This window comes from Ovis aries, chromosome 12, assembly GCF_016772045.2.
Source record: "Ovis aries strain OAR_USU_Benz2616 breed Rambouillet chromosome 12, ARS-UI_Ramb_v3.0, whole genome shotgun sequence".
Lineage (NCBI taxonomy): Eukaryota > Metazoa > Chordata > Mammalia > Artiodactyla > Bovidae > Ovis > Ovis aries.
The window spans coordinates 67,467,353-67,483,346 of record NC_056065.1 but is presented as its reverse complement, the minus strand read 5'-3'; the positions used below and the strand labels follow the sequence as shown (position 1 = coordinate 67,483,346).

Genomic DNA, 15,994 nt, shown 5'->3' with positions numbered 1-15,994 from the left:
CCATGCTATCACAGTCCAGAAAAAAACTCTTAACCGAAATCACTCTTGTACCCACTCACATCAAATCCATCCATCCATCACACATTTCACTGGTAATATTTCAGTTTTTCACATCCATCTTCTCCTCTCTTTCCTTATCAGTATCTCCCTAGTTCTAAGCCCTTATTTACAAAAATATAGTAATACCACAGCTTTCAGTTTGTTTCTGTGCCAATCTACCCATATGAACTATTAAAATACTTTTTTTCAAAAACACAACTTAAACAGCTCCCTACCAAAAATCGTTAAATGTTTCCCCTTATCATAATTGAATAGAAACATTTCTATCTGGAAGTCAAATCTTTCTATAGCTTGACACTAACTTCCAAATATACCATCTACTCTTCACCAGTTCATACATTAACCAAATCTAGTGTCTTTTTACTGCTCCCTGAAACTCACCTTTGGCTTCTCTTCTGAGCATTTTCTTATACTGTTTTACACAAAGATGATGTTTCACCCCCAATTGGTAGATCTTTCCAAGTTCAACTTGAACCTGACTTCTACCACCTTTATGAAGTCTTTCTTACAACTACGCTAAATCTCTACTATCTTACACATTATGTCAAGTCTATATACTCTAACAGACAACAATGTTCTATGTGTATTTTTCTTGCCAATAGGAATGGAATCTTCTTGAGGAAGAGTACTATGTTTTTCTTCTGTAATGTCTGTTAAAGGACTTAACATGATGTGAAGTTGTAAATTGTGCTCAGTAATTGCAATTCACTGACAACGCAAATTAAAGGTTGAAATCCTATCAGAAATGTAGTGAAGTAGAGGAGTCAAAAATATGTAACCATTTAAACAACTAACGTTTATTTGTTTAAATTCTTCAAAAGGTGAACGTGTTTAAAACTTTTCTAAGAGGGAAGAAAAACATTCTCTAGTATTATTGAAATAAAGTTGATAAAACTTCTGTAAGCTAAGATAACTGGGATCTTTGACTTTTCATAATATAATTTGAATAATATTTTAACTTTTTTCCTGAATAGCTGACCCATTTTAATCCAAGCAAATTTTAAAGGCATAAAGTATAGACATGTCTCTCATTTTTTTCTTCCACAACTCAAGCTCTTTGAACATTCATAACATGCCCCTTTGAATGTCTTATCTGCGTACAAGATCCACATAACTAATGCTTCATGGTTTTGTCCAACTCTGTTGGAAGAAACCGCTTGAACCTCCTTATCATAGGAGCTTAACAATGAAGGTTAATGGGGCTTCCCTTGTCTCGGTAACGATATCTCGGTTAGGCAGCTGGCCCAAATCAGGCACGTTCATGTTGAAAGACTACTAATTGAACATCAAGCAGCCTTTTCCTACTCTAAATAAATCAAAACTATTCACTCGCTAAAATATTATTCATTCTTTAATTATTTTACTGAGATTTTCTCTTGAGAACGGCCACTGACTGGAAGTATAGAATAAAAAGAGTCAACTGTGAAAATGCCCTAAGAATCATAACAGTAATAAAAAAATTATTATATTTTAATGTGTCTTTTTCTCATTCAGTATTATCCATATCTCATTCAATTGTCTTAATAGCTCTGTAAGATAAACTGATTTATTAATATCTTTTTTAATAATGAAAATAAGAATCAGAGAGAGTAATAGACCCACTTAAGGTGTATATTTACCAACCAATTTCCAAGCATTCCAAGACTTTACAAGACACCAGCTAAAGGGAAACAAACAAGCAAAACAACAACAACACCAATTTGTCACGGCCTTTTCTTTCCATATACGATAGAAAGTGAATCAAGAGAAGTTCTAGATGCACAAGCTGGATTTAGAAATGGCAAAGGAACCGGAGGTCAAATTGCCAACATCCATTGGATCATAGAAAAAACAAGAGAATTATAGAAAAACATCAACTTCTGCTTCATTGACTACACTAAAGCTTTGGATTGTGTGGATCATAAAAACCATGGAAAATTCTTAAAGATACCAGACCACCTTATCTGCCTCCTGAGAAACTTGTATGCAGGTCAAGAAGCAACAGTTAGAACCAGACAGAGAACAACAGACTGGTTCCAAATTGGGAAAGGGGTACATCAAGGCTATATATTGTCACCCTGCTTATTTAACTTCTATGCAGAGTACATCATGCAAAATGATGGGCTGGATGAAGCACAAGCTGGAATCAAGATTGCCAGGAGAAATATCAATAAACTCAAAATGCAGATGGCATCACCCTAATGGCAGAAAGCAAAGAGGAACTGAAGTAAAAACACTGGCTTAAACTCAATATTAAAAAAAAACTAAGATCATGGCATCTGGACCCATCACTTCGTGGTAAATAGATGGCGAAACAATGAAAACAGTGACAGACTTTATTTTCTCAGGCTCCAAAATCACTGCAGATGGTGACTGCAGCCATGAAATTAAAAGAACCTTGCTCCTTGGAAGAAAAACTATGACAAACCTAGACAGCATATTAAAAAGCAGAGACATTACTTTGCCAACAAAGGTCCATCTAGTCAAAGCTATGGTTTTTCCAGTGGTCACATATGGATATGAGAGTTGAACCATACATAAGGCTGAGTGCTGAAGAACTGATGCTTTTGAACTGTGGTGTTGGAGAAGACTCTTGAGAGTCCCTTGGACTGCAAGGAGATCCAACCAGTCAATCCTAATGGAAATCAACCCTGAATATTCATTGGAAGGACTGATGCTGAAGCTGAAGCTCCAATACTTTGGCTACCTAATATGAAATGTCAACTCACTGGAAAAGACCCTGATACTGGGAAAGATTGAAGGCAGGAGGAGAAGGGGACAAAAGAGGACGAGATGGTTGGATGGCATCACTGACTCAATGGGCATGAGTTTGAGCAAGTTCCGGGAGACAGTGAAGGACAGGGAAGACTGGTGTGCTGCAGTCCATGGGGTTGCAAAGAGGTGGACATGACTGAACAACTGACAACAACAATGATCTCTTTCACAAAATGTGGTTCCTTATTACTGCTGAGTATGCCATGATTATCCAAGAATCCTAGGATATCCTAGAATAAAACTGAATGTCTTAATCTCCATCTGACAACTAAATTTGCTTTCATATACAGATTCCATTCATCTTTAAAATCCAGACCTCTAACTTTTTTCATACAGTTTTCACAGAAGATTCCAAATTGTTAAGATTTATTGAAACTTCATTTGGGCTTACAATTAAGTTCTTTACATACTTTATCTCATTTATTTAGCAAAAACTATGAGAATCTCATCTTCACTTTAACAGACGAGGAAACAGGCTAAAAGATATCATAATTTGGCCGAGGAAACAGTGCATAGTACCACTGTGCTCTTCTTTTTTGCCTTAACTTCTTTAATAACTGCTGTAAATTTCTCAAAAAGATTACTAGGTCTTACAGGAAAAGGGTAACATACTGTGGAGGGGAAGAGAATTCATACTTCATGCCCGGAGTACCACATTCTACATCATCAGCAATCAGAGAAATCAATATTTTCATAAAAGGAACAAAGTAATTCAAGACCAATTCTTAGCTCTTCTACTTACTTTGTATGTGGCAATCATCGAATCTTTCTGAAATTTTGTTTTTTCTTCTTTGAAGCAATGCAAATATATTTCCCTTCCTCCCTAGGTTATAGTTTATGTTGAATAAGATAAATATGATGAGTGCTTTCTGAACCATATGCATGAGAAACATTTTAGTCAAGATAATTGATAAAACACTTGTTGAATGAATGATTTCCAGGTGTACTGCTTTTATAAACTATTCCAAATCTTGCTTGAGGGTAGTCAGTTGAAGAAAAAGTGAGACTCGGAAAAAATACAAAAGAATTCTAGATGTAAATCTAGAATTAATTTCATGCCATTTACAATGATTTTTTTAAGCTCATGATATGACTAATGTCACTGAGGTACTTTTCCTAAAAATATAATGAACCCTATGAGCCACAGTCATAGATGCTGCCACACTGCAAACTAGGACTGTCAGTGGCCCCGAGAAAGAAGTAGAGAGTCATGTATTTTGAGAGCACCCACCAAGAAGCAGAGCTATAGAAGAAATAAATGTTTATATCTAAGACTTAACAGAATGAGGCATTTTATTCACCATCTGTCACAAATATAGACTGATACTTTTAAGGTGCTAAATTATAAAAATTAGAATAGAGTTTTAAATGGTAAATGTCATGTAACCCAATTTAGTGAACAGACAAGCAGCAAGCAAAAAGATATGCATTGCCTAAAACAGGCAAGCTACTTTGTTAAAAATCCTTGACAAATGGATAATTAAGATTGAATATTGACTACATTCATGATTTACTTTTTTATATCTCCTTTCCCACTGATTTGAATGAAGATATTAGTAACTAGTTTCATAAGACATCTCAAACAACCAGAAAATTATCTAGTGTAAAATATTAGATTTTCAAATGTTTTTATGTTATAGAAAATATATTAAAATAAGCAACTAAAATAGCTTATGATCTTCCTCTAAAGAAAATCATTAAGAACCACAGTTCCAAGTTTCCAGGAAATGTTTCGCAAGATGAAATTCCATACCTGCAAACATCAGCTCTGAGACATCGGGTTTGACATGGAGACAGGTGAAAAGAGGCAAAGGACACTGTCCAGTATTGACCTTTTCCTTCAAACTACTCAAGGTAGTGTTCATTCTCTGTCCACAGAAGAAAGAAAAGGTTTTACTTATATAAACTTTCTTACAGATAAGAAAAAAATCTATGTAAAATAGTGCTTCCAATCAAGATCCTTAAAACTTTTATGATAAAAATTAGCCTTATTATTATCTAGAAATTTCTGATCCTGAAAAAAAATAAAAGCTCACTGGAAGTAATTATCTTCATTCTAAAAAACAGCCATAACTCTGGGGACTATGCTGACATTTGAAATGGAAAAAGATTTGGCAGCGATGGCGCCCAGAAGGAATTTAACCCCCAGATTCTCTGGCACGGGCCCCATACGCCTACTTTATCTTCAGATAAAATATCACCCTCTGGTCATATGTCAAATGTGTTTCTTCCATGTGATTCATTCCTTTTTTTCTGGCTTTCTCCAGGCAACCTCCATTCTTCCTCTGCCACTTAAATATTACTTGTATTCACCTCTTTATCTAAAAATATTGCTACTTGGGCAGAATGAGCAGTTAAGGGTTAAAATGTATAGATTCCTAAAGAAAAAAAATACAAAAGTATTTCCCTATACATCAAAATTGACACATGGGGAGTTCCCGGGAAGTCCAGGGGCTAGGACTCCTCACTCAAACTGCTGAGAGTGTGGGTTCTGTCCCTGGTCGGGGAACTAAGATCCCATAAGCCAAGCAGCACAGCCAACAACAACATATAATTGACACACACAGCTAGAATCAATTAGTAGGCACAATTGTAGCATGAAATGTAGAAGAGTTATATCTGGCAGGGAGTATGTACTCAGTGGATGTTTATAGGATAATGGCAGTCAACTGACTTTTACAAAAATGCATCACATTTTGTTTTATTTAAAAACATGATATACATGGTCTTCTTGCATTAAAAGGATTGTAGACTGAGACAGAGCTTACATTGTGAATTAGTGTTTCTCCTATTAACATCCCGAAGATATCAGTAAAGGTGACAGGTTGTCCAGAACTTTTTTTCCTCCATAAAGACTCAACATATCTTTTAATTTTCTGTGGTGTGAGAAGTAAAAGAGGGTTGTGACTGACATTTTTCATTAGCTCTTCGTTAATCTCCTCTGGCCCTTTCTCTGGAAAATCAGGGTGAGAATATAAGGTCGACATATACCTGTAAAGACAATAAAAGATAATCAGTCAGGATAAAGGGCATCACATAGTAAGTAGTCTCCAAAGAAAGCAGGCATCTCTGCTATCAAAAAAAGAAAGAATAATGGAAGTAGTTGATTAACTGATCTTCTGATTGAAACTGCTGCTGCTCTTAAGTCGCTTTAGTCGTGTCCGACTCTGTGTGACCCCATAGATGGCAGCCCACCAGGCTCCCCTGTCCCTGGGATTCTCCAGGCAAGAACACTGGAGTGGGTTGCCATTTCCTTCTCCAATGCATGAAAGTGAAAAGTGAAAGTGAAGCCACTCAGTCATGTCCAACTCTTAGCGACCCCATGGACTGCAGCCTACCAGGCTCCTCCGTCCATGCGATTTTTTCAGGCAAGAGTAGCGGAATGGGTTGCCATTGACTTCTTCATCTGATTGAAGATATTAACTCATTTAAGAAAAGAATGCATCAATCAGAAAATAGCTGGTCTACAATAGACGTAAAGGGGAGGTCTCAGAGGAAACAGTGGACTTCCCTTGCATAGTCCAGAGGAGAGAATGCCTACTGGGCTCACTCTCCACCCTCTCTTCTCCAGGAATGGGCATCCCTATCTGACCATAAGACACTGATGACACAACACATTGAGAACCATGTGAATAAATGGGACTTTTCTGGATATAATGGGCTTCCCTGGTGGCTCAGACAGTAAAGAACCCGCTTATAATGCAGGAAACCTGGCTTTGATCCCTGGGTCAGGAAGATCCCCTGGAGAAGGAAATGGCAACCCACTCCAGTATTTTTGCCTGGAGAATTCCATGGACAGAGGAGCCTGGTGGGCTATAGTCTATGGCTTCCCAAAGAGTTGGTCACGACTAAGCGATTAACACTTAACTTTTTTTTTTCCTGTACATAATACTAGCCAAGCAATCTGACCATTTCACTTTCCATGGTGATTATCTATAGGTAGAGAATGTGCTCTCCGACTATTGTGAACGCCTAATTCTCCGGATACATGTGGTTTTTGTTTTAATTGTCCATTGGCCAACGAGACAAAAATCCCAAGTCTTGCCAACTGTATGTCTCAGAATTTCTGAGCATACAAATCTACTGGTGAAATCCTAGAGAGAATAGTGCTATCAGGTAAATGTCTTCTAATGAAGATTCTGGCACCAGCCATTTGGCCACTTAAGGTGATGCTAGAAATCAACATGTAGCTTAGTATTTGATACTGAGATGATAAATGAAGTTACAGTCTTCCTGGAAACCAGTATCTTTACTACTGTAGCTCTCATACTAAATATTAATTATTAGTTTTCTTAACTGTCTCCCTTAATTAGTTGTGATCACCATCAGGGAAAGCTTTACTTATTTATATCTGTTTTTATCTCAATGATTAGCCAATACCTAGCATATGACAAGCATGCTTGTTTTGCACTGTTGAACTGGGAGCACAAAATAATGAAATATTCCACCACTTCATCCAACCAAAGAGAACATAGTGAATATATTTAAATCTCCTGTTTCCTTATATTCAAGTCAAATTGCCACCACAATGATTTATTTTCCCTTCATACAGGAGAGAAAACTAACTCCGGTATGTTCTAGGCCTGAGCAGGCTAATTGATCACAAGGTATTGTCTTGAAGACTTGCGATAGCTTTCAATTCTTCCATTTTAAAGATAAGCAGAGGACTGATGAATTTATAATATTTTCACAGTTCCCCAATTAGGAACAGAAGAACTCAAATTTAAATTTGTCCTCTCCCCTGATAGGTTTTATTTCTTAAAAAATCTTTAAAATGATTTCAAGTCTTAGAGACCAAATGATTCCCACAACACACTGAATTGGAATTTTTTGATGGATTCAGAGTTATTTAGAGACAAACTGAGATTAACCATAACTTAACAAATGGAGAGTGATTATAGACTGAAAATGGAACATTTGCTCTGCAAAAAAATTTAAAATTCTTAAAAGAGATTTATTACACAAACATTTCTTAACATTAATGTTAAGGATTCTTAACATTTCTCATAACATGCAATAGTATCACTGACTCAATGGACATGAATCCGAGCAAAATCCAGGAGATAGTGAAGGGCATGGGAGCCTGGCATGCTGCAGTCCATGGGGTCACAAAGAGTCAGACACAACTTAGAGACTGAACACAGCAACAAAGATTAAGTCAAACAGGCAAACTCTGAACTCAAGCCTGGTATAATCAACACATATCTACTAAAGAGAAAGCTGAAGTTGCTAGAAAGATGGAGAGTCCATTCACTTCTATAGCTGCTCCAAGTTCTGCTGCATGATTCTCTATATAAACAAGGATCCAATTCTGGACCTCACCATACTTTTCAATAAATGCACATAGTGGTGTAAAGATATTGGTTTACATTTAAAGATACAATAAAAATGGAAAAACAAAAATTCTCTTTGAGTCTCTAAGTGATCAGTTCTGGAACTATTGAGAATGTGTTTCATCATTTATGATAACATTAAGAAATTCTTTATTGGTCTCACTTATTATCAAGAATATGTTCTACATCCATGGACCACTGGCTTGCCCTTAACTTATAAAAAATGTATGTTATGTAACTATGCATTGTTTGGATTTAGCCTTGAATTCTAGAAAACTTACCAAGCCTATGTCTCATGCCTCCCAAAGCTACAGGTTATAGCATGAATTTTTAATTTAATTTATAGTTCTATGCATATATACATACAACACACACATATTGATACTTTTTTCCCACTTCTATCTTTATTGTATGAAATTCGGTTTTACTTTACTTGTAAAACTACATTAAATCATTTCCTTAATGAAGCAGGATTTAAAAACAAGGAAAAGGAAAAGAATCTACATGATGTCAGAGAAATCAACTCAGTCACAGAATAGTTTTTTTAAAGGTAGGTGAAAAGGAAACAATATGATAATTCTGCTATTAGAAGTTGTTTTTAACAGTTCAGCAGAAAGATGTAATCTCATTTACATTACTTAAGACTCCTCTATATTTAGTTGGTCTTTCAGTGAATTAATGTATGATTTTAACAAGAACCTTAGCCTCATAAATTTCCTCCAGAAAAACCTGGAGCCTCCTCTTTTCTTGTTCTTTTCTCCCAGTGTTAGCCACTGGATCTAGATTGAAAATCCTTCCTCTTAGGTTAAGGGATTGCTCAAAATCTAGGACTTTGTGCCACAATTTCAGAGGTAGGTCTTTATAAGAGGTCAAATGTATATGGATGTCAGCTCGATTCTCTGTTTTTGCTCCTTGTAGAATGGCTGCAGTCCATTTTCTGCTATCTAAAGTTTGAAGTTACCTCATTCACATAGGGAGTCTCTTTCCCCTTTCTTTCTTCCTCTCTCATGAGAAGATTGGCTCAAGTATACAAGTCCCTTAGAGAAACAGAAAGACCTACAACACCTCAACCATTTGCACTGGAGCTAATGTTCTCTGCTTGTTCAGTATTTATAAGCCCATTTCCCTTAGAATTAACAAGTGTGAATTGGATAGACCTTTGATGACATCATTGCGGTGACATCTATGACTTGAATTTTTGCTTTGGTGATGGCTAAAAATGGATTAGAAGGCAATGGTCAATTTTCCTAAAATAACTTTTTAAAAAAACTTTTGTATTCACTTTTATGTTTTTCAACACATTTATATGATAGGACACCTCATTCTCTCTATATGAATGCCTTTTAGGCTAAATACAAATTAAATAAATAAACAAACTTAAAATTATTCCAGAGAGCAAGGAATTCTCAGCTCAATTCCTGATGCCAAATCACAGAGTTGATGTTTTAAAATATTAGTGCCTGGTGCCTCAGGACCTTCCTAATCAAAAATCTTCAGGGATAAAGATCTAGAATTTCTGTGCTTAAAAAAGTTCTAGAAGTAATTCTCATATGCAACTAATGCTGCACATATCTTGACAAGACCCTCAACACTGTGAAGCAAATATCCTGAAACCCTAAAGAAATTCTTAATTTTTCCCAAAATGTAATTACTTATGCAAATCTTCATTTAGTCATTAAGTATGTGACAAGTGGGAGAGGTTCATAGGGATACAAAATAAGAATATTCCCCACTTCAAACAACATATTTTTCTAACATAATCTTTATCTTTTAGTCTACCATTTCTTATGGGCCAACTTCTATTAAAACTGGCTTATTTTCCAATGTCCCACAAATTCTTCAGACTGTCAAACTGAGAGTTTTCATTCTTGAATTCCATTTTATAGCTTCAAATCAGGTCTTATGGTCTATAGATACAGAACTGTTCTCATTTTTCCTTTCAATGATAATGACATACAAATACAGCAGTCAATATCCAATAGTCTAGCAATTCCACTACTGGGCATATGCCCAGAGAAAATCATAATTCCAAAAGACATGACTCACTGAAGCAGTTTTGCTTGTTCAGTACATAAGCCATTTCCTTCATCAACAGTGTGAATTATAGTGATGACATATTGCATGACGTATGACTTGAATTTTTGAAACTAAAAATGGAATAGAAATGGTCATTTCCTAGAACATGGATGGAAACTGGTGATTCACACAGAGTCAAGTAAGTTAAAATGAAAACAAGTATCTCTATATGAATGCTTTACTAAAATCAAATTAAAATAAATAAAATCTTATTTGTAGACCAGAAATAAAGCTACAGATGTAGAGAGTAAACATAGAGACACCAAGGGAGGGAAAGAAAGGTTGGGATAAATCGGGAGATTGGGATTGACATACATACATTATTGATAGCATGTGTAAAATAGATGACCAATGAGAACCTGCTGTGTAGCACAGGGAACTCTACTCAATACTCAGGGCTGACCTAAATAGGAAAGAAATCCAAAAATAAAAAGAGGTTGTTTCCATGTCCTGGCTATTATAAACAGTGCTGCGATGAACATTGGGGTACATGTGTCTCTTTCAATTCTAGTTTTCTAACATAATCTTTATCTTTAGTGGGATTTCTGGGGACATTAAAACTGGCCTAGATGTCCATCACAGATGAATGGATAAGAAGCTTTGGTACATATACACAATGGAGTATTACTCAGCTGTTAAAAGAATACATTTGAATCAGTTCTGTTGAGATGGATGAAACTCCAATGGGCATATGCCCAAGAAAAACACCAATACAGTATGGCTAACACATTATATGGAATTTAGGACATGGAAGCAACCTAAATGTTCATCAACAGAGGAATAAGTGAAGAAAATAAAGCATATGTATACAACGGAATATTATTCAAACTATAAAAAGGAATGAAATTGGGTCATTTGTAGAGACATGGATGGACCACCTGGTGACTGTCACACAGAGTGAAGTAAGTGCAGGATACAGAAATGTAATCTTGTGCAGAAATAAACCTAGAGGATGTTGTGGGGAGGGAGGTGGGAGGTTCATGTTTGGGATTGACATACATACATTATTGATGTATGGCAAAACCAATACAGTATTGTAAAGTAAAATAAAGTAAAAATAAAAAAAAAATAAATAAAAAGGGGATCTATGTATCCGAATAGGTGATTCACTTCTCTGTACAGCAAAACTAACACAACATTGTAAAGCAACTCTGCTCCAATAAAAATTAACTTATTAATGAAAAAAAGGAGAAAAAAATCAACAGCCCTTTTGATACTCCAGATGAACAGCTGTGCTGAGGGAGAGCGCTTACTGTCACTAGTTCACTCAGGCCTATTTAATGAATAACAGCCATCATCCCAAAGTCATTTCAGAAATAATTACTATAAAGGTAGCAGCAATTACAAAGAAGCTTTGGTCTTACATAAAGTTCTCTTTAGAAAACATTACATATGTCTTACATAAAGTTCTCTCACAGAAAACATTATGGGAGGTCCCAGCCTTCTCCAGATAGTCCCGTATTAACTAACTTGCGCCAGGGAATGGTCATGTATCAGCAGAATATAAAAACTTACACAAGAGTGCAATTTGTTTTTCCAAGTCTTTCTGAATCCCTTCGTTCAAACTACCTTCTCGCCTATACTTTTCAAAAGAAAATTGTTCATATGAGCCATCCTGAGCACTTTTTCTTTTGTCTCAAGAAGTATGTCTTCTCCATGGTTGACAGCCTTTTATCTTGTCCCTATCCTGTCTCTGCCCAAATCTTTCTACCCATGATCCATCTGTTTCTTTATCTTTCATCGATCCCTCTACACTATTTTCTTTGGCTCAGACTTCCACATAAACACTCTAGTCCCTTATATTCTGAAAACAAAGCAAAAACATTTCCTGGGTCCTATATTCCCCTTCTTGAAACAGTAAACGGCTCCTACTAAGGTTCACATGCCCACCTTTTTTCCTTTCATATTCTACTCATTTCTTATTGGTAATTTCGTGATCAAAGGTGCCCTTCATGTACCTTATCTACTTTAATTTTTGCTAAAACCATGAAAACTCTAAACCCAGTTCTAAGGGAAGCGTCTCACAGATTTTTGCTCTATGAAAATATACACTACTTGTGAAGCATTCCCCATCCTTGGCTCCTTTGCTCTGTCTGTCATTGTTTGTTTTCCTCTTCTTCTTCTTTTGGCCCACTAACTTTTTGGATGTTTTGGAGATCTACAAATGGAATGGCTGATGATAATAACTGAAGTGGTAGAAGGTGGTGAAATTACTAAGGGAAGATGTGAAAATATAATAGAACAAAAGGGAGGTCCTGGAGAAAAGCTCATTTTAAGGGGACAAGTAGTAGAAGCAGAAAAGACAACAATGAAGAGAGAGCAATCAGAGAGGATGGGGGGGACAAGATACGTGGGATCTGAAGGAGGGACAATTCAATGTGTGAAAGGTCTCAACTCCCAGCCTCATCTTCCCAGACTCCCTGCAGAAGTCAGGAAAGTAACTTTAAAAGATACCATTATATTTGGAAATTACGTGGTCTCCAGGTGAAAAAGGATTGTAAGAATTTTAGGAGTGCATGCCTGTGCATGCTCAGTTACTTTATTCATGTCTGACTCTTTGTGACCCTGTGGACTGTAGCCCACCAGGCTCCTCTGGCCATGGGATTCTCCAGGCAAGAATACTGGAATGGGTTGCCATGCCCTTCTCCAGGGAATCTTCCCAACCTAGGGACTGAACCCATATCTCCTGTGTATCCTCTACTGAAGATAGATTCTGTACCTATTGAGCCATCTGGGAAGCTGTTAGGAGAACATGGCCTTTAAGGAAATAGAATAAATAAAAGAAGGCTAATCTGAGGAAATCAGATGCTAATGGATACAGCAGAAATGCTGTATGTATAAAACAGTGACCTACAATATTTAAATGATTGGGCTGTAGTATTTAAAATTCCCTTGATTATCCTTTTTTCAGAACCCTGACAGGATTTTAGATGTGTCCCTAAATGTGTAACCAAAGCAATGACTGCAGCTCTAATAAGCCCAAATATACACCATTACACCCTGCAAATACCACTGAAGGTCTGGTCTTCCTCTATTAGATGAGTTTAAGACAAGTTTCTTGCAATGTATTAGTCAGTGCTGGACCAAAGGGATTTAAAAAGAATAATGATTAGATAAAGAAAATTATCTGAAGAATAATAATAAAATGCCTGAGTAGGTGAAGTTAATCTAAGGGTCCAAGTTTTTCCATCATATTCATATTACTCATTAAACAGGCAGGTGCCTGCTCTTTCCTTCAAGGGAAGGAATAATGATGGGCTACACCCTTCTTTCAAAAGAGGTAAATCATGTTGAGGGGACAGAAAAAATAGATGGCAATCATGGTTTTAGCTTCCTGTTTTTCAGCTGAAGAATCTGGTTCAAAATATTTAAGAAACTATAGATTTTTAAAATGTGACTCTCTAGGTAGAATAGACAGATGTACAAGAGAAGGTTACGGTTGAGTTGAAAGAATCCAGAAATAGGGGATGGAAACCCTGAGTTTCTATGTTGGCTCTGCTATGATTTGGACAAATCAATTGACTTCTGAGTCATATTTTCTTTGCTTGAAAAACGAAGAAGCTCATAGCCAACTCACGGAATGAGAAGATATAGAAATTTTAAAATACAGACATATATAATATATATTATTATATATATGTTGTAATTATATAATATATGCTTATATTATATAATATATTATAAATATATATAATCTATAATACAATTATATAATATATACTTATATAATACTTACGTTATATAATTATATACAATACAATATTATAAAAGATAAGTTTTACCACAGGCTGAATGACTAAAAGGCCTTGTAAACCATTCTGTAATAGGTGATACTTTTATTTGAGGCAGCTAAGCAAGACACTTGATTTTCAGTGTGCTTCTGTGAGGTAAGCACACCAAAAGGTACGTAGTATCATCTTTGAAAATGTTTTACAAATATATTTTTGAAAAGGCAGACCTACAGTATACAAATATTTACAAATATTATGCCTTAACTCCATCCAAATTTAGTTGAACTTAGATATATTTGAAGGATTAATTTCATTACTAGTCAGATATAAGTCAATGAAATTTATTGCATTTATTCATTCAAAAGTTGTCTTCCTTCTTCTGTTTACTAAAGTCTCTTGCATTTCACTCTATTTGCCCTAAAGAAGAAAATGAATACCCAGTGAATCATGTAGACTTAGACATGATCACTGCAAGATTACAAATCAGTAAATTATAGGAAGATTAAATTAATTATGGGTGGAGTACGTTATTCCACTTATGAGATATTTCTATAGAATTATTTCAATTGATCTATTTTTTGTTTTAAGTTTAACTATTACATTTTAAGTCACAAATGGCTTTAAAGGGAGCAAACTGATGATGAGAGGCATCAGTAGGTATGAATTTGCCTCAAAAATATTTTTAAGAAACAAATTTCTGCATCAAGCTGGAATAGTTCAGTAATTTGAAGTTAATGTCAACTTTTAAAATACTCTTTTCTGGTTTCAGGTAGATAAATGCTAAGCATTTAGGATGATAAAACCAAGATGTAAAATGTATACTAACCATGTGGATCCGGAAAGACCAGCAATGTAGGTAGCACAGTCTAAAATCCCTGAGTCATACAGCGCCTTCATCACACCGGAGAATCCTACCATGGCTCGAAATCCCCCACCTGAGCCCAGTATGGCCACCACAGGCACCTGGAATGATGAAACACAGGATTATTTATCAAATAAAGTCATATAATATGTCATGCTCATCTCCATTTTGATATGTCCCACATTTGGTAATAAGGGATTATAAGTTCATTCATATTTTGATATTATCTGTTAAATATAAAATAATGTTTAAGAAAATCAAGAATTAATGTCTATTAGAAAGCAGACATTATTAAAATGGCCAACTAACCCTATTTGAAAACAATAATAATAGCAACAGCAGTCCTTTATATTTGCTTGACTCTTTGCAGTCTGGGGCTTGCTTTTGGGTGTACTTTTTGTTTTAACTGATCCTTTCAAAATTGCTGTAAATGAACAAAAACAGTATTTGGTCATTTTTCAGATGGAAGTTCTGAAAGGATGCTATTACTATATAAGATCTATTAGCTGGTAATCTGTAGTTCAGAAAGCACCTTGCCTTCTTGATCCAGAATTCTTAGCTATCCTTTATGCTGACTCACTTCAAAAAATATGTTATTATTTAAGCCATCAAAAAGAACGCAATCATCTTAATGACATATAAAATTTATCTCTTCCATCTTTAAGTCATTCATCAATCCGATTAAGTGGCCTTTGTGTTTCAGGCATCCCCACAGTGGATCTGGGGAATATAGCTAATTTAACTGAGGCAGAAATGTAATAGTAATCATGACAACAACGAAAGGAATAGATAACATTCACTGAGCTCTTATTATCTGGTTGGAATTGTTCTCAATATTTTATAGACATTGCCTTATTTAATCCTCACGAAAACTCTATGAGATTTCTATTTTACAAGTGAGGAAACCCAGGCCTTGAAAACTTGTGCAGAGTCATGCAACCAATAAGTAGCAGAGTTGAGTGAAGAGTCATACGCTCGGCGTGGCAGCACGCCTTAAAGTCAAGTGCTACAGGTTAGCAGCACATCGGGTCCAGAAGGTGTGGTCAGTTCCAATCAGAAGGATCGGAGTGGTGGAGAAAGCTTCACAGACCGAGGAACCTGAGCTTGATGTTAGAGATGCAAAATTATCCCATAGGGAGGGATAAAGACAAGGGAGAAGGCTGTTCTGGGGAATGGGA

The 15,994-nt window shown here is 35.9% G+C and overlaps 1 protein-coding gene across 2 annotated transcripts in view; it reads right to left on the bottom strand.

Annotated features, from left to right (window-relative positions):
* The window catches only part of PLA2G4A (phospholipase A2 group IVA), a 165,047-nt gene that overhangs the window by 47,168 nt on the left and 101,885 nt on the right, over positions 1–15,994 (bottom strand). For both annotated transcript variants that reach the window (XM_042229206.2, XM_004013880.6), the window contains 3 exons: positions 14,781–14,917; positions 5,583–5,805; positions 4,568–4,682 (listed from right to left, as the gene is read on the bottom strand). In XM_042229206.2, coding sequence (XP_042085140.1) covers positions 4,568–4,682; positions 5,583–5,805; positions 14,781–14,917 — 475 coding nt within the window. The remainder of the gene's footprint in view (positions 1–4,567; positions 4,683–5,582; positions 5,806–14,780; positions 14,918–15,994) is intronic.